Source organism: Cheilinus undulatus, linkage group 19 (assembly GCF_018320785.1).
Source record: "Cheilinus undulatus linkage group 19, ASM1832078v1, whole genome shotgun sequence".
Classification (NCBI taxonomy): domain Eukaryota; kingdom Metazoa; phylum Chordata; class Actinopteri; order Labriformes; family Labridae; genus Cheilinus; species Cheilinus undulatus.
Window position 1 is genome coordinate 6,353,763 of NC_054883.1, and position 12,034 is coordinate 6,365,796.

Below are 12,034 nucleotides of genomic sequence, written 5' to 3' on the forward strand. Positions count from 1 at the left end.
AAAGGAGCTTTATAGATAATGAAGCTACACAGGTAATGGAGCTACATAGATAACGAAGACACATACAACAAAGCTTCATAGATAACGAAGCTACATAGATAATTTAGCTACATAGATAACAAAGCTACATAGATGACAGAGCTACATAGATAACAGAGCTACATAGATAAATGAATTAAATAGATAACGAAGCTACATAGATAAAGGAACTACATAGATAACAAAGCTACATAGATAACAGAGCTACATATTTAATGATGCTTCATAGATAACGGAGCTTCATAGATAACAGAGTTACATAGATAAAGAAGATTTATAGATAACGGAGCTACATAGATAACAGAGCTACATAGATAACGGAGCTACATAGATAACGCAGCTACATAGATAATTAAGCTTCATAGATAATGGAGCTACAAGGATTCAATGTTTTAACTGCAGAACCACATAAGTTGAAAATATGGATTGATAGAAATAAATCATCCTTAAACTTAAGTTGAACAAAAATAATACTGTTTGGGAACTGCAGGTCTAATGTACCTATCCAGATCCAGATAGATGGGGCTAATATTAAAAGAGTTAATGAAATCAAATTTCTTGGGGTTAAAATAGATGAACAAATCAACTGGAAATCACATATTAAAGACGTACAAACCACAGTGCCAAGCAGCATAGCAATAATAAACAGAGTTAAACAAGTTTTAGATCACAAATCACTCCACAGTCTCTGCTCTTCTTAAGTTTTACCTTATCTGACCTACTGTGCTGAGGTTTGGGGGAATAACTATAAAAGTACAACACATTCATTATTCATTCTGCAGAAGAGAGCTATACGGATCACACATAAAGCTGGATTTCGGGATCACACCAATTCACTATTCTTACAGTCAAAACTACTCAAATTTACAGATCTTGTCAAATTTTAAACAGTCCAAATAATATTCAAAGCAAAAAAAAAAATGACCATGAAATATTCAAAAATTGTTCACTGAAAGGGAACTGTTTTGGTACATGTTTTCTAGTTGATCCTCCCTGTGGAGGTCTTCCAGGCAGGTCCAGCTGTGAGGAGACCTCAGGATAGACCCAGAATACGCTGGAGGGATTATGTATAAGCGTATTATATAAACTGGGCCATCTCCAGGTCTTACATTAAAACAGTTATACACTGGTGTCAAAAATTGGCATCAGTTTCAATTATTTTTACTGTTAAATTCCAAACATTCTTACTATAAACCATCCAGTCAGAGCACCACAGGTTGAGAGCCAAAGGTCCAACCCTTTGTTTTCACTTACATATGGTAATGGAGGTGAGCCAACCAAAAGTCTATTAACTCATTGAGTGCCAGCCTTTTTTTAAAATGAAAAGTGGCTTGTGCCAGCGTTTTTGGCCATTTTTAGTCATCTTTCAAGACCCACAGAATATTTTGTACTATGACTCTGAAAACACCAAATAGCTCAAATGAAAGAAGAAACTCTCTATTTCATCATGGAAAAAAACATTTGTTCTCACCTTGTTCTGTTCTTTATTTATCTGAAGTTGAATAGAGGGTAGTTTCACCAAAAAGACCACTTTTTTTCTAGAAAGCTGAGAAAAATGCATTTTTATGAGAGTCTGTCAAGCACAACAGTGATTTGAATGTTATAATTTTGCCTTTAATGACATAAAAGACATCTGCAAATTGTGTTACAAATGTTATTTTTTTGTAAAATAAATAACAACGCTTCCAGTCAGCCTCCATGGGACCCCCCTATATGCCCACGTCCTCTCCTGCTTGCGTATCTCTGGCACTACCTGTAAATTATAGAAGTAATATAGTAGCTATATAACATGTTTTTCTATGTAATATATAATCTATAATATAGAATGTTTTTGTTCTTACCTCTTTTTCTGCCAACAGACGGTGTTGCTCTTCTCTCAAGTCTGCTTCTGAAATCACAGGAGCATGAGTGATGGTTTCATTCGATAAATCTGGATGAATAATCAGTGGGTTCCTAATGTTAACTTACCTCCATCGCTCTGAGACAGAGAACAAGATCCGCTCAGCTAACTCAGCAGCCATTCCTCAGAGTCTGGGTCGGAAAAGTCCGTCTCTGAAGTGTCATCGCTGTATGTATCCAGCTGGCGAGAGGCTGCCTTATTTCTCCGACGCACGGGGGAGACCTCACGGCATTCTTTAGCCTCTTGGCCGGCCGAGGCAGATGAATGAAAGCGCTGATCGCTGGATTCGCTGTCGTTAAGTTCAGTGTCGGTTTCAGTGAGTAAGCGATTTCTCAGGCAAAAGTTTAAAGTTTCTTCCAGCATCTATTTTTAGAACTTTTAGCTTAGATTACCTCCATAACGATCGCTCTGCTCTTTGACCCCGGGGTCTCCACCTCTTATCTCTGTGGCTTTGATCTACCGTCGCTTCCGACTGTAGTGTTCCGACTACATATCCCAGAAACCCCAAAATTACTCACAGGGAGCGTGAGAGTGCCCCCTTGTGCCAGCCGCCAAAAAAACACTTTGACGTATATATGCGTCAATGGTACTCAATGAGACTGATATGGAATCAAGATTAATCACTTTGATATGAAATACAGAATGTTTTATCAGTCAATGTGAAGGGCTGTCAGATTGTCTTGGCAGTTTGATGAGTTAACACATTGGGTTAGTTTACAGAAAAGAACAAACATTTGAATGGCTTAACTAGTTAACTAGCCTTTTCACCACCAGTAATTCACCCAATGACCACAGGCAGTTAGAGATATCCCCACAACCAGGGCCTGGTGGCACTCCTACTACTCACACAGAGTAGCCTCCAATTTCCACATACAGCGAATGCGCCTCGAACCGCCGGCGAATTGTACTGCGAAGTAAATTGCTCCCTCTCTAGTCTATCAGAGCGTTTCCACAGCTGGCGCTCTAGTCCAGCAGCAGCATGTGCCTGGACGGACACTTCGCTCCGCTTCGTTTGAGATACGCTGCAGGTCTATTTTCAGCGCCAGCCGCTGCCAAACCGCGTCAATACCTGTCGATCAGAAAGCTCCAGAAGAGGAAGTCACAAGCATAGAATATCCAGTTCTCTCAAAATACAACACAATTCACAGACTCCCCAATCGTAAGTCACCACTATATCAACAAGAGAGGTCAGTGGGTCACAGAGCTACAACGGTGCCATTGATGAGGAAAAGTTAATTTTTGGGGATATTTAGCCAAAGAATTTTCCACAAAACCACAGATCCTTTAAGCAAACATAAACCTTTTAACTTCCTAATCTACTCACCCAATGGCAGAAGCAATAATATCATGGACTTACACCGTAAAGGATGATGAATTAAGCCCCACAGGTAAAATAGTCCAATGTTGACATACTATTCCGTGAACTCGTAGTTGTCCCGTTATTTCTTCCTGCTGATCAGGACTGTTTGCCCTGGCGCAGCGCTCTAGACTTGCTTCCAGTGGCGAGGTCGCTCGCCTTTAGCTGGATCAAACCTGCAGCGCTTCAGTGCGCAGCGCAGTCATCCTATGTGGAAATTGCGGGTAGGACTGCCATGCTTATTCACCACATCCACCCCTTACTCTTCCCCTAAGGTGTGGACTTTGTCATTTTTTACAACAGATTATTTTCCCATGCTTCTGGTAATATGCAAGGACATCCAGAGCACTGCCAGGATTGTGTCAATTCTCCTTCTTGCCCGATGGCCCCCTCATGTGGGCTTATTCGCCATTACAGGTCTTACACCAGTCTCAGTTTTTGGCCCAAATATGCCTAAAAGCTCTGCACAGTACTGAAGTTCAGGAACTCATAGGTATTTCTAATAGAATATTTCTGTAAATATGCTAAATTCTTAACAGAGCAACTTTTCATATCTTTCTTGAAATACAATATTAGTCCTATTTTGTCTCAGAAATTCTCAAAACCCATAATTCCAAGCTACTAAATGGCAAAAAAGAAAAAAGTTTAAAAAAAGAAAAAAAAAAGGAAAAAAGTAAAAGTCCTCTTCCTTGAGTTGTACACTAGGAGGCATCAGCCATTTATTTACTCATCTATGGAGCAAACGTATATGGAAATGAGACGTACGTCATACAGCCTTATTCCCAAGAAGGCCAAGGTCAGATTGTTATCGTCACCTGGAGAAATCAGCAACTGGAACTTGAGAAACTTTTATTCTGTGTTTTCAATTTTAACCCAAGATATTGGATTTCACTGTTAATTATTCAACTGCTTATAATTTACAAATAAGTAAACCTTATTTTATTTTCCCAGAAAAAACAACCATTCATATCATCTTAGGTACTTTGGGCCTCTCAAACAAACCAGAGATTTTGGATATTTTTGTTAGAGGGCCCTAACTGAGTTGTTTTAGGGGTCTTAGATTTGAAGCTGAAAACTGTTTCCGAATTTCTGAATAAGTTTCTTATAAACTAATTTCTAAATCCATCTATTTGAGAGTCTTCTCTCTACTACTTCTCCCTGTTTCCCCAGGTTTCTATGCACATATGTTTCACATATATATATATACACAAACAAACAAACAAACAAACAGCCCCAGTCTCTCACACAGTTTTGCTGCTTGGGAATTGGGTCCCCACGACTTCCTGGGGCCCCACCCTGCCTTTGCTCCTGCGCTTTAGCTCAGCACCTCTTTCACGTGGGAATGAGCTCTTGTCTGGAGGAAGAGCGCACAATGGCACTTCCCACAATGCCACATTTACAGGCCCCCACACAGGGCCTGAGGAACAATCAGCCAATCAGACACTGTCAGGCCGCAGCCCCCGCGGACAATCATCAATTGTTGTCCAGGAGGAAGATAGGGGAAACAACAATCAGTGGTCTTAGTTAAGTGACTTTTTTCATGTCTTACTGCTGTTGGCTATACAATCAGGGCTCAGCACATCAGCTTCCTCCCCTGGGACCCCTACAAGGGAATTACTAGAGAGACAGGGGGATGAGAACCAAGGAACCAGAGAGCTAAAAAAGACAAAACGGGAGAATTAAGAGAAAACTAAACATGGGTTAGAATAATTTAGTTTAATATCTTTAACTTTAAATATATAACTCCTCTAATTTTCACTTTATTGGCACATGAGAAGGAATAGTCACAACTAAACTCTCCTTTGTGTACACTGGACCTACAACTGTCCACATGATGAAATACTACATTGTGTTTGTTTTTAGATACGACTTTGTATTAGGGGTATTTCAGGGTATTAAAGGACCCAAGAGGACCTAAAAGCCAGCTGATTCACTGGTTGAAGCCAAGGCCACTCTCACGGAAAAATGTGTCACTACCAGCGAATACTTATTGTCCAAAACGTGGCACTGATCCAGAAAAGAGTGGGAAAAAATAGCAGCGTTCTCACGTCATCACAAAACTGTTACAGACTATAAATAACTGAAACTCAAACATTTTATGTAGATGTTTTGATGTTAGAATAAAAACATGAATCCTTTAATATAGTAAAAGTAGAAATACCAAAAAACTGTTCTGTCATATTCCATGTATGTTAACACCATCTGGTTATTTAAAGCAGGTGAAATTAGAATTTCATTCTCACACTGGATTACATTTTCTAAAGTGGGGTCGGTGTGATTGGCCATGACAGGATCTTAGAGGATGTGCACAGACTTGGATTGGGTTGGGCTGGAAAATTTGGGGCTGAATTTGGAACGTTTTAGATTTATTAATTTATTTATTATTCAATTCAACCTTATTCATAAACATTTCTTGCTGTTACATTCATGAATGCCTGCATTGCAAACACAGACAAAGGAACATTTCCTTAATAAAAAAGAAAATGTAAATGTAAATTATTCATAGACCGAGAGGGACCCAACTGCAGTCAAGATGGCCGACATGGGCGTCGCTATACATCCAATCCATGCCGGAAGTCCCAAGCAGAAGTGTCTTCTTCGTGTTGGACACAGCTGCCAGTGTTTGTCAGTCTAAGGCCTAAGCCTAACCCTTGGTGCTGGATCTCAATTATATCACCTTCCCCACTGCCTTACCCTGAACCTAACCACTCGGGTTTTAATGCCTACCTTACACGTACGGACTTCTGGTTGAGACTTCTGGTATGGATTGGGTGTATGTTGGCCATCCTGTCTGCATCAAGGTACTCTTGCATAGACCTGTTTTAGAAGTACTTAAACGGTGGCTTGATTTGTTAGCTTTACCAAAAACTAACATTGCTATGTTAGCCATGACATGTTAGCCACTTGACATAAGTACAAAAGCTAGTTTAGCTTCATTAGGTTTAGCAACAAGAGCTTTAAAAAATTAAACAGAGAACAAACTTTTAACAAACCTAACAGCTTTGCTAGCTTTAGCTATGTTGGATTTGTGGCTACGGTACTTACACAGCTTGGATAGCTATTCTAGCTTTATATTGTCTATGTAGCCACATAACCTATGCAGCTTTAATAGAAAGCATAGCTTAAACTATATTGGCTATGAAGCTGCATTACTTACTCAGATTTTATATAGCTAACGTAGCTTTATTATCTTAAGCTACATTGACTATGTAGCTGTATTACCTAGGAAGCTTAAAAGCTAACCTAGTGTTGTAGGCTTTTGCTACTTTAGCTATGTGGCTACATTATCTTCATAGCTTTTATAGCTAACATAGCTTTGTAAGCTTAAGCTATGTTAGCTATGTAGTTGCATTACCTATGTAGCTAAATGTACAGCTTTGTTTGCTTCAGCCTTAGCTACATTAGCTTTATCAGAGCGTTTTCATGGAGGACAAGGTTTTTTTTTCCTGTAAGCAGACTGTTTGTCTGCTTTATGCCATGCTTTATGCAGGTCAGGTTTTTGACTTTTAACTTTTAGTATCCTGACCCTTATCTGAACCCTGTCCCTAGCTGTAACCGGAAGTTTAAGTTGATATTGTTTTTTTAGATTTAGTGTGTATTTACGTTCTGACAGAGGTGGTGTCTGACAGCAGTGGTTTGCAGTCAGACTAGCTTGGTTTTTACAGCAATAACAAACACGTTTACTGCCTGGTGAAAAAATAAAAAATAAAAAATTGGTCAGAATATTTAATGCCTTTTTGGGAACACTGTACAGGGAGTGACATCTTTTATAACCTATCTGTTCTGGGTTTAAACAAAGAGGTATGTATCTGTAAGTTATGTATAATTAGGGTTGTAACTGATATGATTTGTGACGGTGAAACATTTCTCAACTTTTTTTTTTAACTCTAATTAACTTCTGAAATGTATTTTGGTAAATTCAGTAAAATGCCCCTCTGACATTTAGCGGGTTTGAAGTTTAACGTCACATAAATAGAAACAAAAACCCTTACAATTCTGTTCTAGGACTTCAGAACTCCACCTTAGTATTTTATTAGTTGAAAGTTTAACCGTTATATCTTTGACTTTTACACCATCCACGTGTGTCTATTTTCAGTTTTGGAGCCTCCGGTGCTGCTTGATAATTTGACCGATTGCACCGTCAATGTCAGCAACTCAGTGATATTGCGATGCCCCTCTGAAGGTATCCCACCCCCCACCATCACATGGTACAAGGATGAGCATGCTCTGTCTCAGGGATCAGGTAAAAACAAACAGTAAAGAGAGTCTTACTTCAGCCACAGCTAGTTGTCTAAGAGTTTTTGTCCCCCTCTCCAGGTATCATCATATCAACAGAGGATGGGAGCCTGCACATTGATCGAATCACAGCGGAGGATCAGGGTCTTTATACATGCCAGGCCACCAATGAGAGGGGGTCTGTGGAGAGCTCTGCTTATATATGGGTCAACGGTAAGAAGTGGTTTTCAAGCATGTATGCCTTTCACTGGCTTTGTTTACTTCTTATCAAAGATATCACTCTTCCATGTACAGGCTGATGTGAATGTCCATTGTTCCCAGTTCCCTGAATAGATGTATCGCCTGGATGCATGGACATATTGTGTGGTTTATCACATTGTTTTGTAAAGATGCAGTTTTTACTTCAGAACTGTGATGTGATGTTTCTATGAATGGTTAGTGATCGGTTTGTTTATCAATGTCTAGGTAAACATGGATCAAAGAACGGCCTTACATAATCTGGACACATGCAGTCTTTTGTTCAGTTGTCCTCATTTATACATAGACATAAACACACATATACACTGGCTCATACTTCTGATGGTGGCAGGACCTGTGCGGTTCCTGCTGTCCCCCCAGTTTCAGTATTTTTTTTTCTCTGCCAGTGGCACAAAAAGCTTCAGAGTCTGCAGAGAGGAGTGGAGCTGTGAGTTGTTGTGTTCAGATCAGTCAGGAAGGAAACTGTCTCCTGTTTTTATTTCCCCTGGAAGGGCCCAGCCTGCATCCCGGAGTGGCTCTGTCCTGCATTTAGCTTGGCATTACTATTTCTCCACATTGGGGGGGGGGGGAAGGAAAGAAACAGAAATAAAACTTTTATTTATTTATTTATTTAGTGGTGTAAAGCACACTGACACTGGACTGTGGAGTCAGGGTGGGTCTAGTTTTGGTGGATGCCAGAGGAGCGTTACTTAACTGCTGTGCCAGCTGTGAAGTTTGGTGGAGGAGGGATAATGGTATGGACTGGTTTAAGGGTTAGGGTCTCTTATCTCCAGTCATGGGTGTAGCACAGGGGGGACAAAGGGTACTGAACACCTGGGCCCAGAGTGGGGAGGGGCCCTTGGGGAGCCTGCAATGAAAAGTGTAATTTGATTTATTTTTTCTTACTAATTAGTGACATTATCAAATCACAAGTGACTAAAGCAGTGATCCTCAATGGCCATTTAGGCTGCCTTGTGCAGTTAAATGCAACTTATTTCCCATTTTGCCACTCTTTGATGCTTTTTTGTTATGTTTTTGTCACTTTGGGACCATTTTTGCTGCCGTTTACCCATTTTTTGGTCACTTCCACCCATTTTTGCCACTTTCTGCCCTTTTTTACCATTTTTCCCCAATGTTTACCGCTTTTTAGCTGATTTTTGCAAGTTCTTTTTGTCACTTCTCACCCTTTTTTGAAACTTTTATCTTGCTTTTTTGCCACTTCTTGCCTATTTAAGCTGCTTTTTTCAATTATTATAATGTCACTTTTTGCCAATTTTCCCCACCTTTTTTCTGATTTTTGGCCAGTTTACTCATTTTTTGGTCACTTCCCACCCATTTTTGCCACTTTCTGCCCTTTTTTGCCATTTTTCGCCTAGTGTTTGCCAATTTTTAGCCCACTTTTGCTGCTTCTTTTTGTCACTTCTCAGCCAATTTTTGACACTTATCCTGCTTTTTGCAATTTTTTGCCCCTTTTTGCCTTCTCTGCCACTTCTTCCATATTTAAGCTGCCTGCATGCAGGGTCATAATGAGGGGGTGCAGCCAGGCTAGGTAGCACCAGCTGATAACCTCAGCCCTGTAGAAGAGGAGCAGTTTATTGACTTCACCTTTGGTTCATCAATATTATTGCTCTTTAAGTCCAAGACATTTTCAGCATTTTGGTTTGGAGTGGAAAAGGAGTAGTAGTAGCTAGGCACGGGAGCCTTTGCCACACTTTCATCCTTTTCCTCATCCTACCTTTTTGAGGCTGTTGCCTCTACAGTAAAAAATCAAATCGGAGCTGGACATTGAAAATGAAGTGAGGGTGGCAGTCTCACAGTTTCACCCAAGATGCAAAAAGATCTACAGCCCCAGATAAGCCCACAGTTGTCGCTGAAGTGGTTGCAGAACTGGGTGTATAAATCTTAAAGGTGTTCATTTCAGGGAATTGTTCATTTTCAGAGTCAGATTTTTAAAACTCAAAATTTTTAAGTTAAATGTTCTGGTAAATTCTAAAAAAAAAAAAGAATTAAATTGAGAATAACAGCGTGTTTGTTTTACATTTACATGTTTTATATGTGGATATGTATGGTGAGGGCTGGGGGGGCTGAATATATTTTCATCTGCCAAAGGGGTGTCCAATAGAAAAAGTTCGGGCACCACTGCTGTAGTGTGTTGTGCTGTCCAAGGTTGAGCGTAGAGCTAAAGATGGCTAAAGGTTTCCTCCTGAGCACCAGCATTATCTTAAACTGTCCTTTGAGGCACTCATGCTTTGTGAAAATGCAGCGTTCTGAGATTTTTTTAAAGTTGAATATTAAAGCATTTTTCCTTGACTGTACAACTTTCAATTTTCACAAGTACTTGACCAGGAACTTCTATAGTTGGCTCAAGTTGTGAAGATATACTTTGTTCAACACTACCTGCAGCTCACTCAATCTGTCATTTGATTGATTAGAAAATAAATAAATAAATTAATCAGTAATGTGTTTTTCTGCCTCATGTGTTTTGCAGGTCCTTCAGAAACCTCATTTCTGGAAATTTCCACACTCACTTGCACCTGCATCGTTGCCACACTCTTCTGGCTTCTGCTCACTCTTTTCATTCGTAGACTGAAACAGGTAAGAAGTGATAGGGAGGTTTTTTATTTTATTTTTAATTATTTTTCTTTTGTGTGTGTGTTTGGGGGGGCAGACTTGTATATGTACATTTTTTTCCACCACAGCTAAGGTACCCACAATATTTTAATTTAGCAAAATCTCTTCTCACCAACACTCTTGCCAGTAATTTTTTAAACATTTTGTGAGAAAGTAAAATTAAAAAGCAACTCTTTTTTGCCTCTTCTGTATAAAATAACCATTAAATTGATATGATAATCATATTTAACTACATATAAAATTTAAGAAACTCAAATAAAAGTATTTCCAGTTGTATATACACCACGTTCCAAATTATTATGCAAATGATATTTTTCTGATTTTCATAAATACTTAATGCACAGTCAGTATAATTTTTAAGTCATCAGCCGTTAGAGCATAATTCAAATTTTATTGAACAAACCTCCCAATGATAACTTTTAAAAAAAATGCATTGTTCCAAATGATTATACACAACAGAGTTTCAGAACATTTTATAGGTTGTAAAGACACAGAGGGATTCTGTGCAGCATGAGATGGTGCATTGTCATGCATGAAGATAATTTTGCTATGAATGACATGGTTCTTCTTTTTGTACCATGGAAGAAAGTGGTCAGTCAGAAACTCTCTATACTTTGCTGAGGTCATTTTCACACCTTCAGGGGCCCTAAAGGGGCCTGCCAGCTCTCTCCCCATGATTTCGGCCCAAAACATGACTCCGCCCTCTCCTTGCTGACGTCCCGGCCTTGTTGGAACATGGTGGCCATCCACCAACCATCCACTACTCCATCCATCTGCTTTATAATGGCATTTTAGCAGCTGCTGTCTAAAGCCAATGAGTTTGTCTATGAGAAACCTTCCTTATTATGCCTTTATCTGCACGAACCAGTTTGTGCTCTGAATCAGCCACAAATTTCTTCACAGTACGATGATCACGCTTAAGTTTTCCTGAATTATCTAATGTTTACCTACTTTTTCCAAGGCATTGCACTAGTTGATGCTTTTCTGCAGCAGAGATCCTTTTTCTTTCCCATATTGCTGAAACCTGTGGTCTGCTTAATAATGTGGAACGTCCTTCTTAAGTAGTTTTCCTCTAATTGGGCTCACCTGGCAAACTAATGATCACAGGTGTCTGAGATTGATTTCAGTTATCCAAAGAGCCCTGAAACACAATACCATCCATGAGTTTAACTGAAAACCAAAAAAAATTGAATGTATATGACACTAAAATCCAGTTTGCATAATAATTTGGAACGCAGTGTAAAGCTGAAGGATCTGTAAAAATAAAAATGTTGATATAATGGTGAGATAAAAATGATTTCTTATATAAAAAAAGAGCCAGAACAACCTCAGCTTTTAACCAACACAGTGTAGTTTATCTGTTTAAAACCTGCTTTTGCCTGAGGAACAGATTTTGAAATAACTCTTTATTTCTCTGTAGCCCAGCAGCTCCAGCGTCAAACCAGAGTACCTGTCAATCATTCTGGACACAGGAGAAGGACCAATAGAAGAGCAGTGTGAGAGACTACAATATGACCCCAACCAATGGGAGTTTCCTCGGGAGCGGCTCAAATTAGGTTTGCTTCCTTCTTTAATGAATGCAAAAACCTCAGCAGTGATATAAAACTGGGAGGATTTTGTGAATGTAATGTGGC

General features: G+C 39.4%; 1 protein-coding gene across 1 annotated transcript in view; it reads left to right on the plus strand.

Annotated features, from left to right (window-relative positions):
- Positions 1–12,034, plus strand: part of flt1 (fms related receptor tyrosine kinase 1) — a 77,697-nt gene that overhangs the window by 47,502 nt on the left and 18,161 nt on the right. Inside the window, exons 14-17 of the mRNA XM_041813976.1 lie at positions 7,393–7,539; positions 7,614–7,745; positions 10,258–10,364; positions 11,821–11,956. Of these exons, the coding sequence (XP_041669910.1) occupies positions 7,393–7,539; positions 7,614–7,745; positions 10,258–10,364; positions 11,821–11,956 (522 nt within the window). The remainder of the gene's footprint in view (positions 1–7,392; positions 7,540–7,613; positions 7,746–10,257; positions 10,365–11,820; positions 11,957–12,034) is intronic.